Source organism: Akebia trifoliata, chromosome 4 (assembly GCF_017979445.1).
Source record: "Akebia trifoliata isolate Shusen 1 chromosome 4, ASM1797944v1, whole genome shotgun sequence".
Classification (NCBI taxonomy): Eukaryota; Viridiplantae; Streptophyta; class Magnoliopsida; order Ranunculales; family Lardizabalaceae; genus Akebia; species Akebia trifoliata.
This window is the reverse complement of record NC_141378.1, coordinates 9,533,890-9,548,568: the sequence shown is the minus strand read 5'-3', so window position 1 is coordinate 9,548,568 and position 14,679 is coordinate 9,533,890. Positions and strand designations below refer to the sequence as shown.

The 14,679-nt window shown below is 35.9% G+C and overlaps 2 protein-coding genes across 2 annotated transcripts; one reads left to right on the top strand and one right to left on the bottom strand.

The window, feature by feature from the left end:
• Positions 1 to 186: 186 nt before the first annotated feature.
• Positions 187 to 6,162, bottom strand: LOC147403629 (thiamine-phosphate synthase). Its single transcript, XM_086439274.1, has 2 exons — positions 5,948 to 6,162; positions 187 to 637 (listed from the first exon to the last, which is right to left on the bottom strand). The coding sequence occupies exons 1-2, from the start codon at positions 6,113 to 6,115 to the stop codon at positions 449 to 451; spliced, it is 357 nt and encodes a 118-aa protein (XP_086295400.1). The 5' UTR covers positions 6,116 to 6,162; the 3' UTR covers positions 187 to 448.
• A 1,664-nt stretch (positions 6,163 to 7,826) lies between these two features.
• LOC147403628 (26S proteasome regulatory subunit S10B homolog B) lies at positions 7,827 to 13,841 on the top strand. The gene is made up of 10 exons (XM_086439273.1): positions 7,827 to 8,033; positions 10,448 to 10,567; positions 10,848 to 10,984; positions 11,152 to 11,313; positions 11,762 to 11,848; positions 11,932 to 12,018; positions 12,106 to 12,243; positions 12,880 to 13,071; positions 13,179 to 13,277; positions 13,444 to 13,841. The coding sequence occupies exons 1-10, from the start codon at positions 7,937 to 7,939 to the stop codon at positions 13,516 to 13,518; spliced, it is 1,194 nt and encodes a 397-aa protein (XP_086295399.1). The 5' UTR covers positions 7,827 to 7,936; the 3' UTR covers positions 13,519 to 13,841.
• Positions 13,842 to 14,679: the final 838 nt, after the last annotated feature.

Here is a 14,679-nt window from a genome sequence, read left to right as displayed (position 1 = left end):
CGATAGCATTTCAATTTGATCTTGATAGGGAGCGAAGACTATGCTGCCGCACAGAAGAAAGTTTGCATATCATGTGGGGGCACGGCACCTACTCTCTTTTTACCATTTATGGTTTTAAAATGCAAAGAAGGCAAAAGATAAGTAAGTTAGTATCACAACTGATTTACTCAATAGAAGATGAGATCATGAGACCAAGCCAAAAATGGATTTGATTTTCTCTTCGTGACCGTACATGCCCCATGCAAGGGAGATACCTTTTACAAAAAAACATAAATATGTTCTATTAGGACTTCTGTCAATCTAGGATTTTCTGGTTATCAAGCATGGGAAGTGAAATACAATTTGAATATGCATCACAACCTGCATGCATAGATCCAAACGGCAAACTAACATAAACACGCTTCTCAGCTTCCCAATAGCAGAAGCTAGTAACATTCCCAAACAGGGCCTAACGCTGCGAAGAATCACTTTTGGGTTTCGATGGTCTGATGTTGGGGTTTGTGAACCACGTCGTGTAGAGAAATTGCTTATGAGGTCCCACATGGTTGCAGATTAGCCGAAGCTTCTGCCTCTCCCTCATCCATCTCAACACAATTTTCATGTGCCGTTTGCTCGTCAATCCTCTCAACCCAACTTCCTGAGAATAATTAAACCAATTTTGTCACTCAAATTCACGGTAAACGTCCATAAAATTGTGGATTTTATATAAACAAACAAAGCCTGTGAAGGTAAAAGATATAAATCAGAGCATTTACAACCTTGATTAACAACATGATTCACTGAATCAATCACAAAACTTATAATAAAGGATTATTTTCTGTCACATATCTATTATAATTTCTCGCATGTCTCCAGATATTCAGATTAGGTGCAAATTTTCCCAATTCGTGACCTACCACACATTCTTTAACAAAATAAGTAAATGTTTCTTTCAGATATGAATAGTGATTGTATATCCGACCATTATAGGTATAATGGTAGATACCCAGGACCAAGTTACGATTATTTCTTTTTCTGCCCTCATGTTGAGCTTCTTGATTTTTCCCAATAAATGATTAAGCTACAATAGGATCCAAATTCAAAGAGCTCACATGGCATAATTTACGAATATATATTCTCTGAAGAACAAAACATATTCATTAAGAGAAACAAATATCAATCAACAATAAACGAGGCATAAAATTAAGTTGACAAGAAGTCCATAGGGATGGGTCATTGTGTTCATCTTGTCAAATTGGTGCACACACCGAACTATATGAGAGAGGAGCAAACAAGTAATCATTTTTTTTCCCTTGAACTTATACACAATGATATGTAGGGGCATGACATGTTTCATCGATGTCTGGTCCAGATGTTATCTTTGTAGATGATTTTGGTAGGTTTACCTGGATTTACATTTTAAAGAACGAGTATGGTACCTTTCATTGTTTCAAAAAAAAATTCATATGTTTGCAAAAGGAAACTTTCAAGATAGAGTTCGATTTTCGGAAGACGGATGGTGAGGAGACAATCCATTGAAAGAAATTTTTCCAGAACATATTTTGCTGTCAAGCAAAAAGGGGATGACCATTGACTCATTCTTGGTAGGAGACAGTTTGGAGAGAGCGTGGGATTTTGATTTTAGGAAGGACTTTAATGATTGAGAATTGAGTAGTGTGGAGTGCCTCTTGGAGGTAGTTGATACAAGTATTACATTTTGTAAGGAAGATGATCTTAGGTTATGGGATGGTACAAGAGAAGGGGGCTTTATTGTACACTCTATATATATGGCTGAAATACCGAATTCGACTACCATGTTCCTTGCTTCCACGATTTGGGGTACAAAGGTTCCCTCCAAAATTTCAATCTTTCTTGGCAAGCATCCTTGGGTAGGTTAACCACTATGGATTAACTCATTAAAAGAGGTTTGCAAACGCCAAATTGTTGTGTTTTGTGCATGAGAAATCTAAAAACGGTTGACCATATCTTTATGCATTGTGAAATAGCGAATCGGTCGTGAGGCCATTATCTTAGCCTTTTCGGTATAGAACGTTGTTTACCGTGTACAACTTGTGGCTGTTTTGGGGGTTTTTCTTTTCGTCATTCAAATCGAATCTTGTGGAACCTATTGTCATTTGCCCTTTCTTGGAGTCTATAGAAGGAAAGGAAATAAACAGGTTTTTGAAGGAAAAGAGTCATCTTTTGAAGAGCTCAAGTTTAATGTGTTGGTTACTTTTCCATTGGGGAAAGGTTTTTCAAGAGTTTAAGGGCATTTTCTTTGAAGATTTTGTTGTTCGATGAGATTTCATTTGTAACTTGGGAGATTAGTTGCCGCTTTTGCGATTTTCTTTGTTTTTTCCCTCTTTTTTGATAAGCATTGTAATTTTGGGACTGCTCATCCATCTTTGTTAAGAAATTTTAACTTATCGAAAAAAAAGATAATCAAAATGAAAGGGAGAGGGAGGATTTCAAATTCGTGCCAACATGGGATTTCTCATGAAGAATTTTGTTCTTGAACACCTGCCCAAAATGGAGTAGCATAAAGAAAACATAGACACATATTTAACCAACAAATTCTCTCACAAATTAAGATCATAAAGGCTATAGATGTTATTAAAGAAGGGAATAACAAGTTCATAGTTTTATGTCATGTAAATTTTGAGGACACATTTTTATTTTGATGGTACTCCCAACGCACCAACAACATAAGAGAAGCACTTCTCCAACTCAGTTGGTGTTCTTTGGTCACCAACTTAAGAGAATTCTTCATTGACTCAACCATAATAAGTTTTAGAATCATCAAAGCCATGCCACACAACAAAACATCCTCCAAATCAGTTCATTTCTCATTCATACAACCTCCAAGTTCACTACTCCATTAGCAATGATAGCCAATCTTTTGAAAATTATTAAGTTCTTGAGATTCATAAATCTAATGGTGTTTATCGTTTCCCTTCTTTCTCAAAGACTCAGAGGTCGAAATGACCTGCCAAGGCAAAAAGATGATATGGAAGATTAGGACCGCTCTCTCTCAAAGAACACCCCCCCCCCCCTACATTCCTTAATAATGGATGCCTGCTTGAGCTGCAAATCCCGATGTTGAAAATAATATGTTGGGAATTTTCCTTTTTATATTCCAACACCCTTCCATTCCTTTCTTACAAAATGCCCAACAGATGCCTGGGTGTGCTCTCTTAGTAAAGGCTGAAATATACCAGCCTTGACAGACTTCTAAGACATAATCGGGCATCTTCCAGCCCATATCAACATGAAGAAGAACGAAACAACAAATATTGTGAACCAAAGGGCAATGAAGGAACAAGTGGTCCATAGATTTTCAAATCAACAATGATTATTTTCCTTGAGATAATAAGATGGCTGACAATCATGATCTTGTCTAGGGATTTAGACCATAAGAGAAAGGGTTGATAGAAACATTTATCACTCCCTTGCATAAAGATCCAACAAAAAAGGTTCCCTCTCAAACCATATCCAAGTTCACCAATCCCTTCTTAATTCAACTTGATCACATCACTTTCTAAACTACCTTTGCTTTTAGAAATTCTTTTTTAGTTCCACTCTCTTCTTCAAGCAGTAACCCATCACTTTTCATTCCACAAGAGCTTCTCATCCCTTCATAGTTTCGTTAAGCCAAAAAGCAAACATGGCAAGATAGGAAAAGTATGGGAACCCACCACCACATTCAACCATGCATCCATAGATGAAAGATGGACAGGTGCCTCGAAAGAGGAAATAAACGCAATCAAGAAAAACTGTAACTTGTGAACTTGTACCAAGCCATCCGATAAAAGTATTGTTGGGTTGAAATGGCAACACAAAATCAAACTGAAAGTCGTTGGTACAATTAAAAGTTTCAAGGCAAGACTGGTGGCAAAAGATTATACCAAATAATATGGGTTACATTACAATAAAACATGTAGTCTTGTTGTAAAACCTAAAAACATTAGATGTATTAAAGCATAGCTTCTTGGTCTTGATTAACTACATATGAAAATACGACAAACACCCTAGTATGATTTGAAAGTCTCAATGTGCTTGATTCAAAAAATTCAGTATGTTTCTCAACGAAATTGAATTTCAAAAGATACTCATTGTGCAAACTTAAGACGCTGATTATAACCTCCTTGTGGTGTGTTGCTACCCTACATACATTTTTGGTTGAGTTCCTTCTTGGAAAGTTGGGATACTCATTACACATCGAGAGAGATGATGTGGTCAAAAGAAATATCCATTATGCATGTCCCAATCAAAGGACCAAGTAGCCGATATTTTCATACAATCTCTTAAGTAAGGATACTCGTCTTTACCCATTAAGAAAAATGTCAAGATAACAAACATTGTTAGCTTGGGGAGGATTGTGAGAAGAAACTAGAGAGATTCTCCAAACTTTCTTGTGCACAGTTTCCCTGTTCAAGTTTTCACTCATTCATCAAATTTTCAATTCTTTACATACCATTATTAGAAGGTAAAGGCGCAAGATCAGTCTTCTCTCTCTGAACATTGTGTAAAACAGAATGATGTAGATGTTCTCTCATCGTATATAAGTGGGTTTCCTTTTATCATGTTCAATGGAACAAAAACCATCTACAAGACCCAAAATTCAGCCCAATCCCATTTCTTCAATCACATAAAATATTTGATGCAAAAAAAAACACCCTCACCACCTCCCACCCATGTTCACAAAGTCAGGGTACGGGTTTAAAACGGTAAGAGAAAACTTTGGAAAAAACGTTGAAAACGGGAAAAAATGATGAAAATTAAAAATTAACAAAATATATTAAAAGTTACGATATATATATATATGGGTCGGGTTCCGTAGACACATAAAGCTACTCACATTGCGACACAGTGTTTTGTCTTATATGGGCAAAAATGTTTGGAATGGGCTGATTTTTTGTGAGGATGATCTCTATGGTGAGGAGATCATCCTTGCCAAAAATCAGCTCATTATGAAACTTCTAGCCCCATGTTTACAAGTTGAAAAATTTTAGACCGTCCAATTTTTGTAAATCAATTTTGATGGGGTTAGAAGTTTTGGAATGGGATGATTTTTTGCAAGGATGATCCCCTCATCACAGAGATCATCCTCACAAAAAATCAGCCCATTCCAAACCTTTTTGCCCATATAAGACAAAAATGGTGTCGCAATGTGAGTCGCAATATGGGTCGTAGGAACGTCACCCTATATATATATATATATATATATATATATAATGAAAATTCACAAAATCAAGTTATTATCATGAAAACCCATATTTTTTACATTTATGAATCACCAAATTCTATTGTGCATCAAATCCCACATTTCAACGAGAGAGAGTGTGTGTTTAATTTTTTTTCCTATGAAAAAAAGGGGAATAAAACGATGTCTTTTGTTACAAATGAAAAAGGTCACATTTTTTAATCGTCTGAGATGCAAGACGCGAAAAAACACCATTTTTTTGTTACTATGCACCCACACACAATTCAGCCCAAACCTCTTTCTTCAATTACACAATATATTTTGTTGTGAAAAAAAAAAAAAAAAACACCATATACACAGAGTTAAATTCTTAAACCAGAGATCCTAATACAGATTAAAAAATAAGAAGATATATAAAGGACAACTGAGACCCACTCCATAGAAACCCTCAATAAACACTATGTACCTCCAAAGTCCAAACCCTACTCTACTTCTACAATCACGCAAAATCAAATCAGATTATAGAAAAAATTGATGCAGAAAAGCAACAAAACAATAAATGAGCAGAAGCCCAATTTAAAAGTAAAATCCATTCTACATCTTAAACTAGAGATTTCCAACACGGATAACAAACAACAAATCCATCTCATGAGAAACCTCGATACACACAATTTCCCCACATTTTAGCGATCACCCATTCCATAAAACTACAGAAAATTAATGGAGAAAAAACAAAAGAAGAAAATTAAGGGACATGTAAAGTACCTTGACGTGTTCCCAGGTGTCAGCAATGGAGAGAGGGCCATGTTCTTTGACGATGTCGAAGATCACTCGTGTTATGGTCTGCGTTTGCTCTGGTGGCGTCTTCAGCTCTATGGGTTTTAGTTTCGGCTTCGGTTTCTTCGCACACAGCCTCACTGCAGTGGCAAACATCCTCTCTCTCTCTCTCTCGGGGAGGGAAGGCAGAGAAAAAAATACTTGTTTGATACATCTTGCTGCTTCAAAACTATAAAGACACGCTCATAAATAGTGCCACGTGTCGTAAATGAATGACAGCGGACGACCTCATATTCTTTGGGATAAGAGGCACGGATGATGGATGGTATCACCTCGTGATCATAATGAATTAATCATATTATTGAGGTACATTTCAAAAATAAAAAGGAGTGCAACGACCTTGCATAAAAACTTGAGGGGGACATTGGTGTCTCACGACCAGGGCTATCAATGGGTAGGTTGAACCCTAACCAATAACCAAGCCCTGAACTCTAAAGGGGTCATGGTTTCAAAGTTCGGTTTGATGTCTCATCTCGTCTGTGTACAGTACGAACTTTTTAACTCGTGTAGAATGATTGATTTACTTATATTTAAATTAACGCAATTAGTTTTTTTAATAAAATACATTGTAGAACATGTTTAGTCTAAAAATAATATTTTATTGATTAATTAATATTTAAATTCTAACAAAATTAATTATTTTAATTAAAATCTACAAAAATCCTGATTGACTCTGTTGAGTTTTACTAACTAGATCAAGATTTTCAAAATATCATCCGAGATATCTCACGAGATGATGTGAATGCTAAGACACCTTGTATGTCTGTATTGTTGTTGAACGAGAGCGAGATGACTCAGGTAAATCATCTTAGTCTTGGACGAGATTTAAAATCACAAAAAGGGTAGAGCATAAGCCAATTAATCCCAATCCGTTACCTTGTTTAAGTGTGAACCACTTAAATTATTTCTCTCTTCTATTCGTAGAATATAATTTTATTAGAGTTTATCAATGCCTATGGCATGGGCAGTAAAATGGTAAAAGAGGAAGGATAGTAAGAGTTCCCCCTAATCTTATTAAGTTAGTACTAAGGGTCATTGGGTTGCTCACCTCTTGGCCACCAAAAACATGTTCCGGTGCTTCAAGGTTGAGGAGGATGAAATCCTATGGATTTTGACCAAAAAAAAAAATATATATTTTTCATTATTGAATTTCATTTGTAAGTTTTGGAGTTATGTGAAAGTTCGGTAATCATCTATTTTCAAAGCTTTGGATGTATTTCAAAAGAGAGACTGATCACTTAGCTTGGTTTATGCTGTCTTCTGATCTAATTCAATGGTCCCCCCCTTTGTATAAGAATTTGAGTCAAATTATTAAGAGAGATGCCTCTGGACAAATTTTCTTGAGTATGTAATGTTTTTTTTGTTAGTTTAATATAGCTGGTTAGGGGTTTGCCTAACCCCCCAACTTACCTTCTAAAAAAAAAATTTTATTTTTTAATTTTTTTACTTTTTTGGTTTGGATTTAAGTTTTTCGATAAAACTTTAAGGGCTGTGTGTTGGATTTCTGATATGATGTGGTAATCCATTTGAGTAAAACGACTCTTAGTAAGGTTCAAATCTTACAATGTTAGTAAGGAAGGGGTTTCACTAATCATAATGGTAGACTTGCGATTTTTTTTTTTAAGTGACGGGATGCAACAAGTACCAAGTCCGAGAAAAATAAGGATTCCTTATCCCTGGGATTGGAGTGCAATCAGTATCTTGGAGGTGTGCAACTAGTCAGTCCCATAATAATAATAATAATTTAAAAAAAAAGAGTTTTTTAGATTGGTGAGGCAATATAACATCTTTTAACAAAGTTCAACACTTATTTGTGTCTTTCTTCTTTCCTGCGCTACAAGCAAACTAGTTTGCATAAAAGCAGCGCTCGAGAGTCGAGAGAGAGCTGATCTCCATACTTAGAATCTGAAAAGAAAGATGGAGGGAGAAGACGCAGTTCGTCGAAGATCCGCAATCGCAGAGTACCGGAAGAAGCTCTTACATCACAAAGAGATAGATTCCAGAGTCAGATCAGGTCCCTACCAATCAGTATCTCATAAACCCTAGCTGTTTTCGATTTCTCCCGATTTGTTTTTTTTTTAGTTGTTTTTTTCTTTTTCTTTTTTGAAACCTTGGGTTTTTAATGTTGTCAGTTACAGTTGAAATAATTACTTGTTCATGTTGTAGATCTTACTCGTAGCGTCTTGAGAGAGATTTATTTGAGGGATTTGTTTTGGAACGAGAAATTAATTGAGTAAATATGGGGGAAATTAATTTTTAAATTTTGCGTTTATAGGTTTCAAATCACAAACCATAATTTCGAATAAAAGGTACCTAAGTCATGGGTTTCGTATAATATGGAGACTACCATTCAATATTTACATGTCGAATCACATTGATTTAATAAGGAATATAAGATAACTTAAAAATCTAACTAATAAAAAAAAAATTAGGATTATTTTTTAACCATGATTTATTCTCTAACCCCCCCCCCCCCCCCCCTTCAAAAAAATAAATAATAAATAATAAATAATAATAATATAAATAAATAAAATGTGGGTTTGCCAACTGATCCTCCCTCGGAAAAAAGTTAACTCACAATGCAGGAAGGAAAAGTGATAATCAATTTGCGCATGTTTAATACGATTGTGTAGGATGAACTTGACTGCAGGGTATGTGACTTGGAATTGCACAATATAACTCTTGTAGGGAGGAGTTGAACATACATTGTCATGTAAAATTAAAATATATTGAATCTTTGTGATATATCTAACAATAATAGACTGAGATCTATATTCAACTTGAGCATTCGAGAGTGAAACCGTGGTTGCTTCTTGGATATCCAAGAATTAGATTTCAGAAAATGAAAATAAAAAGTCACTTGGGAGTAGAATGACAATCGTTTGTACTACCTGTCCATTATGCATTAGAAAGGTTTGTGAGAGAGAAACCATGACCTCATTGAATCTGAAAATCCAAACCCAACAAACCTTTTAAGATATCAAAGGATACAAATGTACCGTAGTGTATGCATGCATAAATTGATTGACTATTTCACAACATAAGTGATATCGGGTCTAGTCATAGTGAGGTATTGAAGGGTACCCACAACACCAGGTAAGATATGATGTTTAAATAGAATCACTATCATGAACTAAGAGCTTGAAAATGACAGTGGAAAGTGGTTTAGCATCTAACATTTGCAAATTTTGCGAAAGGTTGATAGTATACTTGATTTGAGTAAGTGTGACTGTGGAAGGTGAGCATATGAATTCCACGCCAAGAACAATGCAAAATTGCAAATCAATCGATCCTTTATGTTGAAATGCTTGCCAAGATTATCTTTCTAGGTCAAGAATGGTTCAACCAATAGCTCAAATAGGATATCATGATATAATAAAACGTTATACATATTAATTCAATATAAAAAAGACTTAAGGAAAAATAGGTTTTAATGTGTCATCCTTGGAAAACTCTTGCTTAGATGGTCCCTTGTTCTATCTCTCCTCACAAGAACTAGTTACTCTTGCTCCACACTCTCTCTCTATTGTCTAGTCTAACAAGGCATCCCTACTATTTTATTTTATTTTTGAACATATTTTTTATATATATTGATGTCCTAGAAAGTTCATAATTGGATTTTATCCTGGTAAAAGTTGCGGGTGTCATCATCTATGAATCTTGCTTTTATTGTTCTTAGTGGTCGTGTATACCTTATTGTGTTATCAAGACTATTAAGTGTGCTTTTATGTTTGCCAAAATATCAAATTACCTTTCCATGTTTTCTGAATTTTATCGATATTCCTATAGTGACATAATGTTTCTATCTTTTACATGTAATTCCATTTCACAAAAATCAAATTTGCATAAATATTGAAATTTATTACTTAATTATGAAGAAGTTTGGTGTGTTAAAACAGTTGTAACATATTGCACAAATGGAATTAAAAATACAAGTGTCTATCAAACTGTCTATAATGTTGAAACCATCATATTTGACTGGCTATGAGGGGACTATTAAAGATGATTAGGTAGAGTGGGGATGTGGTTTAAGGAGAATCATGATCCACGTCTCTCATCACCAAAGGTGTTGTGGATACCAATTTGTGTAATGTAAAAGGTTTGAATGGATGAGCCCAATGCTGTAAAATTGGAGATTTGGAATGGAAGGAAAAGATATTCTGCAAATATATGAGGAAAATACTTCCAACTATAACTTGTATGGATTTCTTTGCTCGAGGTTTGGCCATGAGTGTAATAACGTTCAACTGGCTTCTTAACAACAAACCTTCAGTTAGCGCCTCTCTCTCTCTCTGATGTCTTAGGAGATGTTGAGTGTGTTTTATTTTGTTTTGTAAGAAACCATTCAGTGGTATGCACCTCAGTTTTTACCTTCTATATACTTCGCCCATTATGTGATTAAAATTAAGTAAAACTGGAAATATGCAGTGAGGGAGAATTTGAGAGCTTCAAAAAAGGAGTTCACTAAAACTGAAGATGATTTAAAGTCCCTTCAGAGTGTTGGACAGATCATAGGAGAAGTTCTCCGTCCTCTTGACAACGAGCGCTGTAAGTACTCATGCTCTTCTGTATCCACAGAATTAACTTGATATTAATATCCAAAGTTTTGTTCTGGTAGATTTTTCCTTGGTTTGGTCTGTGCCTTTTCTCTCTTTTTCATTTTTCTTGTTTAAGTCACTAAAGAATTTAGATGTACTTGGAGAACCATAATTAGCTTCTCTGTCCGAGTTGTAAGCCCTTTATCTTACTACTTTGTTTGTGATGTTTTTGGCCAGTGAAGTTGGGACCAACTGTCAACCATCTAACAAACTGATAATTGTGTTTCCAGTGATAGTTAAAGCAAGTAGCGGTCCAAGATACGTTGTTGGTTGCCGTAGTAAAGTGGATAAAGAAAAGCTGACAGCAGGAACAAGAGTTGTTCTTGATATGACAACTCTCACAATCATGCGTGCCCTTCCGCGTGAAGTAAGTGATGGTGTTTCCTGTTTTGAAGCATTAAGAAAATTGGAAAATTAAGCAGTCGATGGTGTGGGTCTAATGCCACCAACTGTAACTGGGTTTTAGTTCCTTTTGACAGAAGAGGAGAATTTGTTGGGCCTTTTGATATGTATTTGATTTGACATTGGTCTCAGGTTGATCCAGTTGTCTACAACATGCTTCACGAAGATCCTGGTAACATTAGCTACTCGGCTGTGGGCGGATTGTCCGATCAGATACGTGAACTGCGGGAATCTATTGAGCTGCCTCTTATGAATCCCGAACTCTTCCTTAGGGTAGGGATCAAACCCCCAAAGGTAACTCTTATGCCCCGTGTTATATTTTTAGAATTTATTTTTATCAGTTTATCATCAATAGCACACATTGGAGTTCTCATGTTTGCATCTACCTTTGGGTTTAAGGTGGTAAAAGAGGAAAAATAATAATGTTGGTGGGGTATTATTAAAAAGTCTTTGGGGGTAAAAGAGGAAAAATAATAAAGTTGGAGAGGTACTAATAAGAAAGGGGGGAGAGGAGGAAAGAGAATAAAGTTAGAGGGGTAATATTGGAGAAGTATAGAAGAAGAAAGATAATGAAGTTGGGGGTATTTTTGGAAAGAGGAAGAAGAGAAAAGGTAAAACCTGTCCTCGAGATATGTTGTTTATGAGGTATAAATCTTGAGAGAGAGAATAGGACCCACCATTGTGTTTTATTATATTAATGTGTTTTGACAATTAAGTTCTTACTCTCAGTTATTTGTTGCAGGGTGTTCTTCTATATGGGCCTCCTGGAACCGGCAAGACTCTATTAGCCAGAGCCATTGCCAGTAACATAGATGCCAATTTCTTAAAGGTACATATTTTATCTTGGGAAAAAGTCTGCCACTTAGAGCATTTATTCACTTAATTTTAGTAAAAAAAATGTCTTCAACTTAGGTTGTCTCAAGTGCTATAATTGATAAATACATCGGTGAAAGTGCGAGATTGATCCGTGAGATGTTTGGATATGCTCGTGATCACCAAGTAAGCCTGGATTTTTGTTGATTTTCCTTTTCATTAGTCTGATATTTTATCCAAAACATGTTCTGATATTGGGTTTTCCCTGTCAAGCCTTGTATTATTTTCATGGATGAAATTGATGCCATTGGCGGCCGTCGATTTAGTGAGGGAACAAGTGCTGATCGTGAGATACAGAGAACATTGATGGAGCTGCTTAATCAGCTTGATGGATTTGATCAACTAGGGAAGGTACACATCGTGGCTTTGTAAACCCCTTTAAATCTGGGTTACCTAATTCGCTATTAAGTTACCAAACTGGGAACCGGTTGGAAACCAGTTTGCGGTACGGTTTGCTCTTGATTCGTCAAATGCAGCAAACCTAACCAACCTCATCATTTTAAGTTAATTTTTTTACACTCCACTCCGCATATTGATAATATTCAATAAATCCCCATAAATTTTGAAATTGATAGCATGCCCCTTTGACATTTGTCTTTATTAATAGACTAATGGAAACTGACCAAATACCCTCATCTTCAACCTGTAAATAAAAAAATCCTGATTCCCCCCCTCCCCCCCAACAAATTTACCATCTTCAATAGCTTTTTTTTTTTTTTTTACCATACTCATCTCTACGACCTTCAAATACCCTCATCTCTGTCTACCCCTACGAACTAGGTTCATTCTTGACTGGCGAATCATGACCCACTAACCCAAATTCAAACTGAGCAAACCCACAAATCAGGTAACATAGGTTTAAATAATATGCCAGTTGATTATAGGCAGTTTTAGATTGTGCTAACTACTTTATTTCATTTAATTATTATTTTTTGGAAGTGTTTCATGCTGAAATGCAAGATCTCATTGTCGTGGAATGGGTGATAGGTTAAAATGATTATGGCAACAAACCGACCTGATGTCTTGGATCCAGCACTTCTCCGTCCTGGCCGACTAGACAGAAAAATTGAAATCCCATTGCCAAACGAACAATCGAGAATGGAAATCCTAAAAATCCATGCTGCTGGAATTGCCAAACATGGCGAGATTGATTATGAAGCGGTTGTAAAACTTGCAGAAGTGAGTCATGCTCTTCATCTCTAGGAGAAGCACTTAGATGTAAATCTTATTGGCTTTTTGTCACATCGGTTACCTTAACGAATATTGTTGACTTTTTCCCTCTATAGGGATTCAATGGGGCTGATCTTCGAAATGTCTGCACTGAAGCTGGGATGTTTGCTATCCGTGCTGAACGAGATTACGTCATCCATGAAGATTTTATGAAGGTAAGTCTCTAGATATAATTTGGAATAATTTTAGCAGGTTATGGGAGCTCACTTTACTATAACAGGGATTTTGGTGAATTGATCAAGGTTGCCCTAGTGGATAATATAATATATAGACAGGTTGGTTATTTTATTGATTGTTTGCTAATTTACTCTCTCTACTCAGGCGGTCCGAAAACTCAATGAAGCAAAGAAGCTCGAGTCAACTGCACATTACAACGCAGACTTCGGGAAGGATTAGTTGGAAGACAAACTTTTCGTTCCATGCTTTAAAGCCATGGATGCTGGGGCAGTGCATCTTCTTTTCCCCACCAAGAAACCTTTGATGTTGGTTTTGTGCATTAACTTCATGACATGTTTGCGGATATTTGATTAAATGATTTTTTTTTCATGTAAAACAGAAAGTATTATGTTTGAATTATTAGGGGGGAAAAATAGAGTAAAAATTCAGGAAAGAAGTTTGATGGTGGGAAAAGGTTTATGTTGTCGCCATGTCATACTGCATCTACATATGCTGATCAGAATCATACAAGTGAAGACACCCCATATTTCAGTTTCATCTCATTTTCAAAGGGTCCAACTTTTGAAGTTGCATTCACTTATTTCCCAAACAACAAATCCTTTCAAATTCTCACGTACACCACCCTAATAAATTTGGTGGTTCTCGCCTTTGATATATGTATCATATTAACAATTTCTTGATGGGATTCTTAAAAAATTCCAATCAAATTCATTCTTTTTTATAGGTAAGTTGGTGAAAGCGGCGTTTTAATGGTTTTACCACTTGTGCAGACTTTACCACCTCACTGCGGTGGGTTTACTCCTCGAGAATTGGAGAACATTGGGTTGAAATCCTATTCTTGGATTCTGCATTGCTCAACTAAATCTCTTTAACCATAATTTTTTCAATTGTATGGTGAGAATGGCAAGATCTGACCCCTGAATCCAATGGAACGGAATCTGCAAGTCTTTGTCCCAACAAAAGGGGCCATCAATTTCAAAGGTGTAATTTTTCAGATGCGCTTCAGCCTTGCCAACTTAAGCTCCCCTTAACTCCTCGGCCCTCCTATAAAAAATGTTCATGAATCTTGTAATCCATTGAATTGGGAAGTGCTTGATTTCGCCAATCATAAAATCAACGAAAATGCCCAGAGAGTCATAGAGCTGCACCAAGACGGCAATACTAATTTCTTTAGGGGAACGTGGTTGCAGTGTTGATTGCACTCCAAACTAATGCTTGTTTTTCAGGGTTTTTTTATAATTAAAAAAAAAAAAAATCCATTCTATCCCAACTTTGCATTAAAGAATATTGCACCAATATTGAAGATAAAGAACTCACTAGTAGGAGTTCCTGCAAATTTTACACCAAACCATAACCATAGCTCCTATATATTTTTACTGG